Raw genomic sequence first — 18,043 nt, forward strand, 5'->3', positions numbered from 1 at the left:
TACAGTGCAATGTTTCAGATGTAACTGGCATTTATACATTCTTATTCTGGTACAAAACAATTTTTTTCCTTAACTTTTGGTTTTGAATATTACAGCTGTTCTAAGACATGCAAGAATTGACACATTCAAACATACTTCAGTCACAAAGACATTTTTATAGCCATCTTTTAGACAAGGGAATCTCCAGCCTTTTAGATTATCTGGGCCATATTAGAAGAAGATGATTGTTTTTGATTTTTGAGCTGCACATAATAGACTTAACAGTTGTTTGGGGGGGGGGGGGTCACCACGATGTACCAGTGAGGGAATAGCATTGTGTGGCCGTAGTTTTGTATTGAAACTATTCAGTTTATGATAATTTGACATAAACAGCCCCCACCCCCCCTCCACTAATCATGTGATACAGTGATACATACTCACTTCTTGAGCCAATTTGATAATTGCTTTGGGCTGCATGTTGCCCACTGGTTTGGACACCCCTGTTCCAGACTCTGCAGTAAAACTAGTGGGCATCTGTTGAGGTCGTGAAGCTAAGAATGCATCCAGTATCAGGAACATATGAAGCACGACCGTAGATGCCATTATGATTACAAGCTTCTTTAGGAACGCTGAGGTGCCTTTGCAAAGTACTTATTTTTATCCCATTTATCTGAATAAATGTCACTTTTGCAGTTGAGTGATCAACATGATGAATTAAATGATTAATGGAAAATCTCATATAAAGATATGAAAAAAATTCTAACAAAGAGATAGAGGGGCTGGCCAGTACTTACCTCAGCTCAGTACAGCCGATAGATTCACAAAACAGAACAGAAAATTTACATATCCTAGCTTTTGGAACTTTGTTCCTTCGTCAGGGGAGAGAGGGGGGAAGAAAGGAAAGTGGATTCAGTTACTCACAACCCAGGTTATGAAGCAACAGCAGCAAGGTTTACCTTTCCCCCGTTACTTCATAACCTGGGTTGTGAGTAACTGAATCCATTTTCCCTTCTTCCCCTTTTTCCCCCCACTCTCCTCCCTGACGAAGGAACAAAGTTCTCCAAAGCTAGGATACGTAAATTTTCTGTTCTGTTTTGTGTATCTGTCGGCTGTACTGAGCTGAGGTAAGTACTGGCCAACCCCTCTATCTCTTTACAACATGATGAATTATCACATGTAGGTACAGGATTTAATCCTTAAAACTACCAAGGTTTTCTTTGGTGGATGTAATGGAACAACGTCTGAGCTTCATTAGAACAGTTGAAAAGTAAAACGAGTGGCTTCAGTTATGCAAATTAATGTTGCTGACATGGAGATACGTGTGCTGATTGTAAATTTTGTCATCAATTTATACCTAACGCACAGTGTGAAAAAGATGGTGACCTGCAGGTCAACTGATGTACTATTCAGAATGCAGTGCCAAGGTGTCTGTAGTCTGATTTCATTCTGAAACAAAACTCTTTCCTGAATTGCATTGTGTTTATCCGAGAACTTGATTTTATACAATCCAGGTAGCAAGCTTCTATTTCAGCTTTTGAAGGCTGAGCAAACCACACTGACAAAAAACTTCATGAAATTATTAGAAATCCAGGATATTAGTGAGAAGCAATTAAATAATTATTTAATTATTTTATGATGGCATAATTAGCTATATTTTGTGCATACAATAACTTTTTGCAATGTGTAAAGTAAGATAAATCAGAATGTCTTTTTTCCACTGGTCTTGCTGTGCTGAACTGTAGTATGCAAATAATGAACTATGCCTAACACATTTTGTCAGAGCTTTTATGGTTGCTTGCTAGTCATTTACATGAGTACATGCTGCACCTATTTATGATAAAATTAATTTTAAGTTACATTTTTTATTCATTCATTCTCATCAACATGTTGTAATATCATATATTCATCTAAGTTTGAGGAAAATCAAAAATAGAAAATATTTCAATTTGTTCTCAAAATTCACCTACTTGTATGTTAGCCATTCCTTCACTAGTGAGACAATCAGTGATTTTTACGGTTGTGTTCTTAGCATCTCACTGTGACAGAGTGCTGATAAATCACAAGTACTGGATGTTACTTTTATTCCTGATATTATTATATTTTTATGAGTCTGCTTCTGTTTTAAAATCACGAGTCAGCCATAAACTTTATAATGGAGTAAATGTACTGTAAATATTTCCAGTGTTTTTAGTATTCTTATTTGCTTAGAGTCAGGAAGAGGGCTGAAGGTGAACATTTTGGATGCATCTTACTGCACTGCTTCCATATTCTGCATACACTACATCATTTAAAACACTTTTAAGCTGCGTACAAATTATTTTTTGACTGGTGTTCTGGATTAAGCCACCATTAGGAATCTTTGACTGACACTAACCTTATCCAAGTTGGCATCATGCATACTGCGTAGCGACTGATACAGAAACCATAGTTTCTTTGTCATATGCTGATGGTAGCTCAATGTGGATGTTTAGCCATCATATCAGCATACATCACAGAGCACAAAAACACACAAATTCAGTACTATTGGTCTTCTACTGAAATTGGCATAAGACGTTGCTTCTGCCTCATGATTTTAACACATTACCATTTATTTAGATGGTATACTGTTCAAGTTTCCACCCTGACTAAAATAATGTTGACAGTTACTAGCAATGTAGATGATGACAAGTTGGATGTGACCTGTGCCAGTTTCAGATTCATGGTAATGAGCTAGTCCTGAACACTTGTTGCGTAATATTGTTACTCAGGTAAAGTTTAATCAACAGTATTTTTTCTTTCTGCAGAAGTACACCATATGACTACTACTCAGCTATGCTAACAATCTGTGATGGCTGAATAGTACATAATGCATCATTGCAAAATCTTCAGTGAACAAATTCTGCAACTAAGGATATCTATAAGGTTGCAAACTTATTGTCATAGTGCTTGTCCCCTCTCCCCTTTTTAAAAGGTTGCTTGCTTGTATTGCTTCTAAGCGGAATCAGTTTGAAGAAGTTTCCTGTACATCACATGTATTTAAATTCATCATATTTCTCTCCCTGTATTCATAAATGCTCTGTGATTGAAAGAGAACTAACAGTGTACTCTTATTTTTTTGGTGCTTGTTTCAGCGTGGTATTTCTTTCTTGCTTTCTTTTCTTTTCTTCTTTGTGTGTGTGTGTGTGTGTGTGTGTGTGTGTGTGTGTGTGTGTGAAATTTATATAAACGCCTTTCTGATTTAGATGAAAATAACAATCAAACAGCTTATTTCTAAACTTTTACTCCTTACAGAAGTTTTGAATCGAGTACACAGATTTTTAGCTAATAATGGCTGACAGATTGCCAAATTTCGGCAACCTCAAAACAAAAGAGGGATTGGAAGTGCTGAATTGTCACCTTTCAGATAAAAGTTTCGTGGAAGGGTTTGTGATAAGCCAGTCAGATTTTATCACATTTTCTGCAGTAGAAAGTGAACCACCAGAAAACCTCCCTCATGTCTGTCGCTGGTTCCGACACATTGCCAGTTATGGAAAACATACTCAGATTAATTCAGAGAACAACCCTTCCAATAATGTAAATGAATCTTCAGGGGCAGAACTATCTCCCACAGTATCTAATAATGTGAAGGTGAGCATTCAGTTTGTGGGTTTAATACTGATTATTGTTTCATTAATGTCGACATTCACTTATTATATTTTTCTGGTAACAGTAAAATACAAGTATAATTTTGTAAGGATGTAGCACATATAAGTGTAAAAATAGTATAAGCTGCATGGCAGCAAATTTGCCTGTTGGTGTAATTAAAAGCTTTATTTCTGCCATTTAGAGTGCAGTAAACATTTCTTTACAGTTACAGTGTTTTATATAGTAAGCCCATAATCACATAAAAATGTCATGTGAAAGTGTATTGCTGGCCTCAATAATACCTCACAAGGAGTTCATACTTTCTTCACTCTTTGGTTGTTAAATCTGCAGTGTTGTTACAGTCTGCAAGGAGTTGTAGTTAAATACTCATTCTAGTTCATAATTCCCATTGCTGATCAATTTGAAACTAATAGGCAGTAGTTCCAGTTCCTCTTATACTCTCTTCATAGCACACGCCGGTTTTTTTTTTTTTACACATAAGGCGAATATGTTCTTACTCCTTACTGTCACCCTGCTCCTCACTCTGTTATTGTTTGTAGCACTCCTCAGCCCGCAGTAAACGCCCAGTAAGCGATTTTGATTTTGTTACAGTAGTTCTCCTCTCACTGCCAATATGTGGCACTTCATTGTTATCTTGTCAGCCTGTCTTTATAGAGTCATGCCTCAGACAAATTCAGTCTTCTCAGTATATGAGGCAACACTGTGTTCATAACACTTTTACCAGTTCTTTTTTAAATTTGACAGCTATTTATATTGTTATGTTAAATTCTTTGCTTTTTCCTGAAGACACTCTTTGCTTTAGCGGTCTGGTTTGTACTTCTGCTTCATGATATCCATTTTCAGTGATCAGCTTTGTGTAGTCTAGCTTCATAATTGTTAATACCCCAGTGAGAGTTCATTGTAACTGGTCATTTTTCTATAAGTTCATAAGTACAGAAGAGAGAGTACCATACCATTAATTCAACTTCACATGAAAATGTGAGACTATCATTTGTTTTACAATATTTGAATAAACTGTTTTCACACTTCAAAGTGCTTGGAGACGTGTCTCTGCATGGCGAATGAAATTGTTGATTACCGTGAAAAATGCCAAGTTGCACCATGGTTCAGAGTCAACATTAAAGTCTAGGTCCCCCAATAACTGGCTGAGTAAGCCAGTTCAAATGTCAGAAGAAGATGAGAGCATACCACCTCACTGAGTGAGGTGCCGCAGTGATTAGAAACTGGACTCACATTCAGGAGGACAATGGTTGAAACCCATGTCTGGCCATCCAGATGTTAAGTTTTCCATGATTTCCCTAAATTACTCCAGGCAAATGCCGGGATGCTTCCTTCCTTCCTTCAGCATACTAACTCCAATAGGACCATGTCTTGTAAAGCACTGTTATTTCAAACCTGCATTCGGGTTGAGGACTGCCTTAAAATCTCTCTTCCATGCATAGTTAACGGCATATTCTTAACAGCCAACATGTACAGACTTATTCCATAAGTTAGTATTCTTATTCTTCAACAACTGATGTCATCTTTTTGCTTGTAACACTATGAAGTGAAGTGAAATGAAACAATAAAAGTTCATCTTGTAACATTTTGTTTTATTTACTGACAAGAAGGTAGCTTTACAGTTATCTATGGACTTGACCTGCCGCGTATTGTAGAGAATCAGATGAATGCAGCATATTTCTTAAAAAGGCACAAGTGATCAAAACTTCTTTCAGTGTGTTGTAAGTCGCTCTTCTTCAACAATACAGATTTTGTTAAGCACCCATTAGGTATAAATAAATCACAGAAAGCAATAGTTCCAGACTCTTCTGGAAGTACATAAAATGAAACTCCTGGAAGTGAATACCTATATCTTAAGAGAAGCAATACTTCTTAGCCAAGATCGCAATAAAACACACTATTGTGGATAACCAGTTTCGGTAAACTATGTTACCATCATCAGATATGTAATAATATTACAAAGGTGCTACAAACTGTTAAACAATTAATTCCAAATTAACCCATAGAGGAATCAATGACAATATACAGCCATACAGGTTATTATAAACATCTTTTACCAGATGCATACAAGATATTTCCATTAAATCTCCAGATGCACAACATATGACTTGAATGATGTGTTGGTACATGAAAAGTAAAATTTTAAAATTACTATGTATACTAATTGCCAAACCTTGCATCCATATAATCACATGTCATGCCTACTAGGGCGCCACATGACTTGACTGTCAACAGCCAATGAACAAGATGAACTTACAACAAGCACAACAGACATCACTGCAGTGCATAGTTTCTACCATTAAAAGTCAAATACGTAATTTAAAACCTACCATGATTCCAAATACAAAAGTTCTGAAATGCTTCTTGATGATTTCTTCCTGACAAACCATAGTTAAGACATCCTATACATCATATTTATGATAAATGCATTATATCATCACAAACTGCTAGTACCTTTGTTACAACACAGCTAAGTAAGTGCCAACATAAATACTAATGAAAATTAAATTTTTTTTAAACAATTATAAAAAGCCCCCCCCCCCCCCATGAACCATGGACCTTGCCGTTGGTGGGGAGGCTTGCGTGCCTCAACGACACAGATAGCCATACCGTAGGTGCAACCACAACGGAGGGGTATCTGTTGAGAGGCCAGACAAACGTGTGGTTCCTGAAGAGGGCAGCAGCCTTTTCAGCAGTTGCAGGGGCAACAGTCTGGATGATTGACTGATCTGGCCCTGTAACACTAACCAAAACGGCCTTGCTGTGCTGGTACTGCAAACGGCTGAAAGCAAGGGGAAACTACAGCCGTAATTTTTCCCGAGGGTATACAGCTTTACTGTATGATTAAATGATGATGGCGTCCTCTTGGGTAAAATATTCCGTAGGTAAAGTAGTCCTCCTTTCGGATCTCCAGGAAGGGACTACTCAGGAGGACATTGTTATCAGGAGACAGAAAACTGGCATTCTACGGATCGGAGCGTGGAATGTCAGATACCTTAATCGGGCAGGTAGGTTAGAAAATTTAAAAAGGGAAATGGATAGGGTTAAAGTTATAGTGGGAATTAGTGAAGTTCGGTGGCAGGAGGAACAAGACATTTGGTCAGGTGAATACAGGGTTATAAATACAAAATCAAATAGGGGTAATGCAGGAATAGGTTTAATAATGAATAAAAAAATAGGAGTGCGGGTAAGCTACTACAAACAGCGTAGTGAAAGCATTATTGTGGCCAAGATAGACATGAAGCCCACGCCTACTACAATAGTACAAGTTTATATGCCAACTAGCTCTACAGATGATGAAGAAATTGATGAAATGTATGATGAGATAAAAGAAATTGTTCAGGTAGTGAAAGGAGAAGAAAATTTAATAGTCATGGGTGACTGGAATTCGACAGTAGGAAAAGGAAGAGAAGGAAACATAGTAGGTGAATATGGATTGGGCCTAAGAAATGAAAGAGGAAGCCGCCTGGTATAATTTTGCACAGAGCATAACTTAATCATAGCTAACACTTGGTTCAAGAATCATGAAAGAAGGTTGTATACATGGAAGAACCCTGGAGATACTGGAAGGTTTCAGATAGATTATAATAATGGTAAGACAGAAATTTAGGAACCAGGTTTTAAATTGTAAGACATTTCCAGGGGCAGATGTGGACTCTGACCACAATCTATTGGTTATGAACTGTAGATTAAAACTGAGGAGCACTCAGTCAGGAACCGCGCGACTGCTATGGTCGCAGGTTCGAATCCTGCCTCGGGCATGGATGTGTGTGATGTCCTTAGGTTAGGTAGGTTTAAGTAGTTCTAAGTTCTAGGGGACTTATGACCACAGATGTTGAGTCCCATAGTGCTCAGAGCCATTTGAAAACTGAGGAAACTGCAAAAAGGTGGGAATTTGAAGAGGTGGGACCTGGATAAACTGAAAGAACCAGAGGTTGTACAGAGTTTCAGGGAGAGCATAAGGGAACAATTGACAGGAATGGGGGAAAGAAATACAGTAGAAGAAGATTGGGTAGCTTTGAGGAATGAAATAGTGAAGGCAGCAGAGGATCAAGTAGGTAAAAAGACAAGGGCTCGTAGAAATCCTTGGGTAACAGAAGAGATACTGAATTTGATTGATGAACGGAGAAAATACAAAAATGCAGTAAATGAAGCAGGCAAAAAGGAATACAAACGTCTCAAAAATGAGATCAACAGGAAGTGCAAAATGGCGAAGCAGAAATGGCTGGAGGACAAATGTAAGGATGTAGAGGCTTATCTCACTAGGGGTAAGATAGATACTGCCTACAGGAAAATTAAAGTGACCTTTGGAGAAAAGAGAACCACTTGCATGAATGTCAAGAGCTCAAATGGAAACCCAGTTCTAAGCAAAGAAGGGAAAGCAGAAAGGTGGAAGGAGTATACAGAGGGTCTATACAGGGGCGATATTCTTGAGGACAATATTATGGAAATGGAAGAGGATGTAGATGAAGATGAAATGGGAGCTATGATACTGCGTAAAGAGTTTGACAGAGCACTGAAAGACCTAAGTCGAAACAAGGCCCCGGGAGTAGACAACATTCCATTAGAACTACTGACAGCCTTGGGAGAGTCAGTCCCGACAAAACTCTACCATCTGGTGAGCAAGATGTATGAGACAGGCAAAATTCCCTCAGACTTCAAAAAGAATATAATAATTCCCATCCCAAAGAAAGCAGGTGTTGACAGATGTGAAAATTACCGAACTATCAGTTTAATAAATCACGGCTGCAAAATACTAACACGAATTCTTTACAGACAAATGGAAAAACTGATAGAAGCCGACCTCGGGGAAGATCAATTTGGATTCCGTAGAAATGTTGGAACACGTGAGGCAATACTGACCCTACGACTTATCTTAGAAGAAAGATTAAGGAAAGGCAAACCTACGTTTCTAGCATTTGTTGACTTAGAGAAAGCTTTTGACAATGTTGACTGGAATACTCTCTTTCAAATTCTGAAGGTGGCAGGGGTAAAATTCAGGGAGCGAAAGGCTATTTACAATTTGTACAGAAACCAGATGGCAGTTATAAGAGTCGAGGGACGTGAAAGGGAAGCAGTGGTTGGGAATGGAGTGAGACCGGGTGGTAGCCTCTCCCCGATGCTATTTAATCTGTGTATTGAGCAAGCAGTAAAGGAAACAAAAGAAATGTTTGGAATAGGTATTAAAATCCATGGAGAAGAAATAAAAACTTTGAGGTTCGCCGATGACATTGTAATTCTGTCAGAGACAGCAAAGGACTTGGAAGAGCAGTTGAAAGGAATGGACAGTGTCTTGAAAGGAGGATATAAGATAAACATCAACAAAAGCAAAACAAGGATAATGGAATGTTGTCGAATTAAGTTGGGTGATGCTGAAGGAATTAGATTAGGAAATGAGACACTTAAAGTAGTAAAGGAGTTTTGCTATTTGGGGAGCAAAATAACTGATGGTGGTCGAAGTAGAGAGGATATAAAATGTAGACTGGCAATGGCAAGGAAAGAGAAATTTGTTAACATCGAGTATTGATTTAAGTGCCAGGAAGTCGTTTGAAGCTTTCGAAATGTGGTGCTACAGAAGAATACTCAAGATTGGATGGGTAGATCACATAACTAATGAGGAGGTATTGAATAGAATCGGGGAGAAGAGGAGTTTGTGGCACAACTTGACTAGAAGAAGGGATCGGTTGGTAGGACATGTTCTGAGGCATCAAGGGATCAGCAATTTAGTACTGGAGGGCTGCGTGGAGGGTAAAAATCTCAGAGGGAGACCCAGAGATGAATACACTAAGCAGATTCAGAAGGATGTAAGCTGCAGTATGTACTGGGAGATGAAGAAGCTTGCACAGGATAGAGTAGCATGGTGAGCTGCATCAAACCAGTCTCAGGACTGAAAACCACAAAAACAACATTATAAAAAGAACAAGACTAAATGCCAAAAAACTTTTAGGAAAAATATTAAAATACAGCAGTGTTCAACCCAAACTCTGGAGCTAGCACAACTAATCTTAAAATTATACTATTATAGTGCAACGCACCATGCTTAGAGCACAGAAAGATTAGGCAATGTGATTGCCTGTATCAAGTCCATAATTACTTTGTGGCATGCCAACAGAAAGTGGTCAAAAATGGTTACAGCCTGCTTCTTACATTGAGCACATTGGTTTTAAATTACATATTTGACTTTTAATGGTAGAAACTATGCACTGCGGCGACAACTGTCATACTTGTTGTCAGTTTACCTTATGTATTGGCTGTTGACAGTCAGTCTTGTGGTGCACTAGTAGGCATGGCGTGTGATTATATGGATACAATGTTGTGGCGATTTGTGTACATAGTAATTTTAAACTTTTACTTGTGACATGCCAACGCATCAGTCAAGTCATGTTGTGCATCTGGAGATTTAATGGAAAGATTTTGTATGCATCTGGCACAAAATGAATGTAATAACGTGTATGAAGGTATGTTGTCATTGATTCCTCTATGAGTTAATCTGGCATTATTTGTTTAACAGTTTTTAGCACCTTCGTAATGTTATTACAGATCTAATGATGGTAACGTAGTTAACTGAAATCAGTTATCCACAATAATGTGTTTTATTGCGGTCTTTGCTAAGTAGTTTTTCTTTTTCTAAGAAAGTAAGTACAGATCACCCCTTTCCCTATTAGTAAACTAATGAATACCTATATCTGTATTTATATTGTGCAAGTTACTGTGAAGTGTGTGGCACAGGGTACCTGCCTTTGGACCAGTTACTAGGGCTGCTGCTTGTTTCCTTCTTGTATGGAGTGCTTAAATGCCTCAGTATGTACTGTAACTAGTATAACTAGCATACTCTTGTCCTTCCAATCCCCATGGGAGTGATACATAGGAGATTGTAACATATTCCTAGACTTATCACTTAAAGTTGCCGTAGAAACTTCTTAGTAGGTGTTCACAAGATAGTTTGCTGCCAGTTCATTTCTTTTAATGTCCTCTTGACACACTCCCATTAGCCGAATGAACCTGTGGACCATTTGTGCTCTCCTTCTTTGTATCCATTCAGTATGCACTATCAGTCCTATTCAGTGCGGATCCCGCACACTTGACTATTTTCTAAGATAGGTCACACAAATGTTTGGTACAGAGTCTCATTTGTAGGCAGATTGTATTTCCCTAATATTCTACTAATTAACTGCAGCCTGCCACCTGGTGTACTTATGACAGGCCCGTGTGATCATTCCATTTCATATTCTTATGAACTGTGAATATAGTAGTGTAGAAGTTTGTTGAATAGCTCCCACATTATCCCAGGAGAACATAGTTTTGTATATTTGGCAGTGGAACACTCAAATACAAATGATGCCCACATGCTGTCAGTTAGTTCACTAACAGCTGTTGGTTGAACAGTAAATGAAAACAGTACAGCTTCAGGCAGACAAGCAAGTTCATGTGCTAACCAACATCAGCAGGTATCAGTGAAGTCCAAGTCACAATCCAGGAGAAAACCATGTAGCACAGGGCCGTCATCAATACGGACACCAGAGAACTTGATGTAAACATGAGCTGGTTGTGACTGGTGTCCGCAGCAGCCCTTAAATCTGCTGCAGGTGTTTTGCCACATGACCTGCTGCCGAAGGATGTATCCTCCTGCACTACACCTAATAGCCTTGATGGATGTATGCACAATTATACTGATTGAGTCATCAACATATCTGGCAGGGTTACAAAATTAAGATACAAATGTTAACTAGTATTCAAGATGCAAGCTCCTTAAACATTCTTATATCAGAGGTGGGTGAGTCACAAGCAACTGTGATACAGTTGCAACTAGTCTTATTTTCTTGTTATGCTTTTAATATTTTTTTTCTGTTGGGTACTACATCATTGTGAAACAGTGTGCTGTAGGTCTGAGTGAAGGATGAGGGTTTTTTTGGGGGGGGGGGGGGGAGGGCAGCATTTGAAGGTTTTGACATTTATGAGAGTGGCTGATTTCCTTCCTCCCCCTCCCCCTGCCCCCCCCCCCCCCCACACACACACACACTTTTCTAAAAGAGGTTGAAGAGCAACAGTTTTTAGACATTGTATCTTTTATTGACAATTATTTTATCTTATGATTATTAATATTGTTTTAACATACTCAGAGAAAAGTATTCAGTTGTTTTAAAATATTCAATGATGCTAAGGAGATAAATGTTGATTGCCCCAGACCCAAACAACAATAACAAAACTTAATTTTTTTTATATTGCCTTTAAACATGTTTTATCATTAAAGATTGTGGGACATACATCACACAGTTTGTCAGAAAAATGCCATGTGTGATTTCATTGATATAATATCATGTTACCTCTGATTCCTGAAAACTATATTGATCAGTTATTTTTGCTCACATTTAGCCTTTCGGGGAAATGTTCTCAACAATCAATAGATGCTACATCAGTTATCTTCCAGAAATATTTTTGTGTGTTTGTCAATTCCAAAAAATCCTTTGTAACTTTGTACAAGACAGAAAAGCATTGATCATTATTGACTAACAAACAGGGACCCGTTTAGTGTTCATTGTCATCTGAAGGCACGCACCAAGCTGAGATCTTATGCATTACTGAATAAAGGAGAGAAATTGTCAGAGGGATGTCTTTCTGGGTGCCCCATGTTTTTGCCTTGATGATGCAAGAGCCAATTTTGATTGACAGCCACTATCTTGTTTGTCAAATTTTTCTCGTCGAGTTGAATTTTGTCGGTGATTTTGTGGGGTTTGTGGAACCTAGAAAAATAAATCTCATTTTGTTATAACTTTGTCCTGTCTTTTTGTTTAATTTTTTTGACGGTGTTTCACTGTTTAGTTGATTTGATATTCTCCTTAATGCATGCAAGTTATGTTAATTTTTTTCTGCACAGGCTCAGTTTGGTGGTTTATCCGTTCCTTATCACTACTTCACCTCTGGTGATGTTTGTGCAAAGTGAAAAACGCCAATGTGCACAATTATTTAGAATTCACATTAAATGATAGGTAAGGGTGTATCTAGAAAACCACTTTGGTGTTCAAAGCTCCTTCAGGTTGACAGCAGATTTATCTGCCATAAATTTGTTACCTTGCAAAGTGAACTAACGACCTAGCCAGTGTGGCAGAACCATTATGTTTCCTCTAAAGAACCAAGCAGGGTAGGCAGTATTCACACGGGATTCAAGGAAAGTATGAAAACATCATGACAAATGCATGTGTGAACATAGATGCAGATGCTAGTCAAGCCTGCAGGTGGCGCTGTTGTGTTTGATCACAAATCACACCTGTGTAATGCCTTCAATATGCTATAAGTGTCAGTTGGGGTCAGAACAGTGTTCTGTGTAGTTTTATGTCCGACCTAAGTGAAGACTTCAAATGTGGGCACATTGTTGGTGCTCGTATGATTTTTTGGCGGGGGAGAGGGGAGCGGTTCCATAACCAAGAGAGCTGAAGTGTTTGGGGTTTTAGGAGGCACATTATCGATGATTTGTATTGAGTACAGGGAAAGTGGAAAAACATCATCCAAAAGGTCACAATGCAATGAAAGTGTGTGTTGACTGATTGTGGTAGATGGTTGTTGAAGAGAATTGTGATGAAAAATAAGGAGGATGACAGCTGCAAATTCACTGCAGAATTGAATGTTGCACTCACAAACTCTGTCAGCACAAAAACAACATGAAGGGAGCTCCATAAGCTGGGAAGTGCAGGAGAAGCTGGAATTCCAAAAAACACACCAGTGTTGCAAATGCCCATAAAAGGAAAACTTTTTTGCCAGAGCCATAAAACATGAACTATGAAGTAATGGAAGAAAGTCTGTTGGTCAGATGCCTCTTGTTTCTCACTAACTCTAACTTGTGATCAACTTTACGTACACCGTCCTAAGCCTACAGTGCAGACTGCTAGATGGTGGGGTTAGGAGGGAGGGACCACCACTGATGATTCGGACAGCCATATCTTTGTATTCCATAGGCTCCATGGTTAAGCAACAAGGTCACATTACTGCCAAGAATTATGTGACCATTTTAACTGATCAAAACCATCTTATGGTAAAATAAAATATTTGTTCCTCAGTGGTGATGCTGTGTTCCTTGATGACAGGGCCTCTTATCACTCAGTTCGCATCGTCCCTGAATGCTTGTGAAAGCACGAGGATGAGTGGTTGTATCTCCCTTAGCTACCACAGTCACCAGATTTCAGTGTTATGGAGCCTTTGTGGTCTACCTTGGAGAGAAAGGTGCATAATCGCTATTGCTGCCATCGTCATTACCTGAACTTGTCACTATTTTGACAGAAGGTGTCCTAAACCATGTTATAGCCCAGTCTACGAAAGATGTTGTCCGAGGGGTAATTCAAGTACTCAAATTTTTGTACAGTGGAAGGGGAAGTGTTATGAGCAACTTAAAAATCCTGACCGATGGGTGGGGATGGGGAATATGTAAAGGTCACATTTTTTGGGGGGGTTTTTCTTGACTAGCTCAAAAACTGCAGGTTCTAGTGAAAACGTTTCCCAGTACAAAATTGAAATACATTAAATTTCCTACAGACTAATGAAGAAACACACAGTGACAGAAACTGCACACTGTTCTACAATGCTAGAGGAGAAATTGTTTTTAATCATGCTGTACAGCAGTTGTTGCATTCTTCCAGGACTTCCTCCCCATGTGAGCACTGATCACTTTTCAGCTTACAGTCAGGCTATATCTCCTCAGCATTTCCTGTGCAGTTCTCTTATATGAGTAATCAAAATAACTTCACTGAACTTGTATTTTAGAGTGGAATTATTTTCAGTTTAGTGAGTCCTTATTAGCATTTGTTAAATGAACTTTTATGTAAAATACATTCCGATAAACAACGGCTGAAAAGTGTGTAATTTATAAGTGTGATAGTCAGTGACCTATGTGGAAAAGGGATTTGGATTGCTAAATGTGGCATCTTGCTGCTGTTTGTGATTGTAGCATATTGCAAAGCCGCATAATTGTGTTGTAGTTACTTAGTTGTGAATTAATGGATGACCAGGAAGTTACTGCACTTCTCCTGCCATTAATTGTGATACTGCTAGACTGCATTAATCTCTTCCATTCAGGAATTGCTAGCATTTGTGGAGTGGGCTGCACTGAGTGAAGCCACTGCCCATACATCAACAGTATATCTTGCAAGGTAGGTGTCAATATGTCTGATGGAATAGGAATGATCATGTTTAAATCGTTTGTTGAAATATCTGAAGTTCCATAACATGTAGATGATCTACTTCTGTTGAATAGGGAGCCAGTTTAAGCCTCTGGGCTCCTCGAATTTTGACCGAGACTGGGGTGATGAATTTGATACTCTCGAGCTGCAAAAAAGGTTCCAGCCACTGATACGTCATGATAAGGATATCAATATTGCCAAACACATGTTGATAGAATATTTTCCTGGGGCAGGCTCTTGAGTGTGGTAGGCAGTTGACAGCTGCAGTTGTCAAGCTTTTTTTGCATAATAGCTCTTTTAACAACTGTGAATAAATACTTAGTAAACTGAAAATGCTCCACTATATAAATGTAAGCTCAGTGAAGTTATTTTGTCTACTCACATGAGAGAAATGGACAGAGATATAGCCTGTTTGTGAATTGAGAAATGAACTGCACTTGTGGTGGGAGACATTGTCTTTCATGGAAGAACGCTACAGCTGCCATACTGGATGATGGAGATTCTGTCCATATGCAGTTCTTGTATTGGTATTAGTAGAAATTCATATCGGTATTCCATGTAGTGTTAACACACTTTGTGGAAAAAAAACACCCCCAGGAGTGTCTGAATACTGTGCCGCCAGTGATTTGTAAGGTAAGCTGCAGGAGGGTTGGTATAACTTGGTGGAATACCCTTTAGTTGCTCTTGTTACATAGTGCGGTAGAGCGAATGGGGAATTGACTGCTAACTCAGCATTTTCCAGACCTGTGAAGGAGAGAATTGTATGACCACAATCTGGCTACCTATCTTCCCTTGTGTCTTTACCCTTCACCCCGTCTTTCCACCCTGTTATACTCCCAGAAAAGAGTTTATCCATTAATACAGTTCTGTTGCACTTAGGTGTGGTGCAAACATTGAATATTTGTTCTTAACCCACGTTGTTCAACAATAGACATTAATTTGATACCATTAAAACACTATTTTTAACAATCTGTGGTTTTTTTAATCCCCTGCAACCTGAAAACTACTAGTCCTAGAGAAAAAAAGAATAAAACCCATTTTGTAGGAAATTCAATGTACCGCAATTTAACTTCATACTGGGAAACTTTTTGGCTTGAAACCATGGTTTTCAATTTATCAAGAAAAACCTAAAAAGGTGAGCTTAAAAAGCCCTCACACTCTCAGCCCACTGGTGAAGATTTTTATTACATTATCCATTACACTATACTGCCCCACCCTCCCTCTCCTCCGTAGCTGCACAAAAATTTGCAACTACACGAATTTTTTCTCCCAATTTTCCTTTGTTGATTGGATTATAAGGCGCAGTATCGTGTTGTGTTTTTGGTGTTTCCATATTTTTGTGTACCCCCTGCATGTATGAATCCACTAACTACTTTAATTCATGTGGCAGTTCTTCACACAAATTTTATCTATAAGGTGTATTACTTTGCTTCCACCGTTTGCTGATAGGTGGCGATAACGGTAAGTAGTGGTCGAAAGAAACAGATCGCAGACGTCAGGCAGTTAGCTTGGACCTCAGTCAACATAATCTCATTCAAACATTAGTCGGTTTGTGTCTGCATCATAAATTTATTCTTGATTGGAAATGTCAGTTTACGAGCCTAATTCTCATCATTTGCAGGAGGTGTTACTGTTTTGTTTCAATATGTAGAAAACAGCGGCTGAGTCTCATCGAATGCTCTCAAGTACGTATGGTAAGGATGCTACTAGTGAAAGAACGTGTCATGAGTGGTATCAACGCTTCAAGAACGGTGATTTTAACGTCATAGACCAGCATAGTGGTGGAAGAGAGAACGTTTTCGAAGATGCAGAATTGGAGACATTGTTGAGTAAAGACTCATGTCAAGCTCAAGAAGAATTGGCATGTTTAGTGGGAGTGACATAGCAAACCATTTCAAAACATCACAAGGCTATGGGCATGATTCAGAAAGAAGGAACTTGGGTCCTGTATGAGCTGAAACCAAGAGACGTTGAACGGTGTTTGTGAACAGTTGCTTCAGAGACAAAAACAGAAGGGATTTCTGCGTGGCATTGTGATCGGGGACAAAAAATGGGTTCATCACAATAACCCTAAATGCAAAAAATCATGGGGATGTCCCGGCCATGCTTCCACGTCGACGGCCAAACCGAATATTCACGGCTCCAAGATCGTGCTCTGTATTTGGTGGGACCAGCTCGGCATCGTGTACTATGAGGTGTTAAAACCAAGTGAAACAATCACAGGTGCTCATTATTGAACACAGTTAATGTGTTATGAGCATAGCATCCAAAAACAAATGGCTGCAATACAGCGAAAGGCACGATAAAGTGATTTTTCAGCACAACGACGCTCAACCCCATGTTGCAAAAGAGGTCAAAACGTACTTGGAAAGGTTAAAATGGGAACTCCTACCCCACCCGCCATATTCTCCAGACATTGCTCCCTGTGACCATCACCAGTTTAGATCAGTGGCACATGGCCTGGTTGGCCAACACTTCCAATCTCATGAAGAAGTCATAAATTGGATCGATTTGTAGATCACTTCAAAAGATGAACAATTTTTTTTTTGGTGTGGGATTTGTACACTGCCCGAAAGATGGGAGAAAGTAGTGGCCAGCGATGGAAAATTCTTTGAATGGTACATGTGTAGCCAATTTGTTTTATTAAAGCCTCAGATGTTGGGGAAAAAACAATGGAAGCAAAGTTGTGCACCTTGTAGTTTGATTTTTTGAAACTGAGTTGTATAGTTCTTACATGATAATGCACTTATTGTAGTACTTTAAAATAAATAAATGTGGAAAGAACCTTAGCTGTATCTTCTGAGGTCAGATTACTGACAGCATCATTTGGCACATTACCATGAAGGGTAGGCTCATTGTCTCTTCAATGTCAAAGGAAAAGAGAGAGCGACTGATCAATGTTGACATGAGTGCAAGTAACTGAAGGGCCTTGGAGACTCTTTCTAAGGTACCTATTGAGTGTTCCTGCTGCACAGTACCACATGCAAATGTTAAACCGGACCCAATCTCACATTAGCTCTTCTTTAACAGGAAATCCCAAACAATAACAGCACAAAAATTAAAAAGATCTTAAATCAGTACATAGCACAAGAGACAGAGGAGCTCTCCGAATCCTTTACTGTAAGAGTACTGAAAGTGGCAGTTTGTAAATGCAAAAATCGCAAAGCAGCCTGTGACGAAGCAAGCTGGTATAATTTTAATTCCTCTCTTGTTTTGCCATCTGCCTTCTTAAATTCATTTTCTCACTTTTTACTAATTACCATTAGCATATG

General features: G+C 38.8%; 1 protein-coding gene across 5 annotated transcripts in view; it reads left to right on the forward strand.

The window, feature by feature from the left end:
- The window catches only part of LOC126259333 (threonine--tRNA ligase 1, cytoplasmic), a 177,152-nt gene that overhangs the window by 25,364 nt on the left and 133,745 nt on the right, over nt 1–18,043 (forward strand). For 3 of the 5 annotated variants that reach the window (XM_049956032.1, XM_049956033.1, XM_049956031.1), the window contains exon 2: nt 3,250–3,585. The exons of the other annotated variants lie outside the window; for them this stretch is intronic. In XM_049956032.1, the coding sequence (XP_049811989.1) occupies nt 3,286–3,585 (300 nt within the window). In that variant the 5' untranslated portion in view covers nt 3,250–3,285. The remainder of the gene's footprint in view (nt 1–3,249; nt 3,586–18,043) is intronic. 5 annotated transcript variants of the gene reach the window in all.

This window comes from Schistocerca nitens, chromosome 5 (genome assembly GCF_023898315.1).
Source record: "Schistocerca nitens isolate TAMUIC-IGC-003100 chromosome 5, iqSchNite1.1, whole genome shotgun sequence".
Classification (NCBI taxonomy): Eukaryota; Metazoa; Arthropoda; class Insecta; order Orthoptera; family Acrididae; genus Schistocerca; species Schistocerca nitens.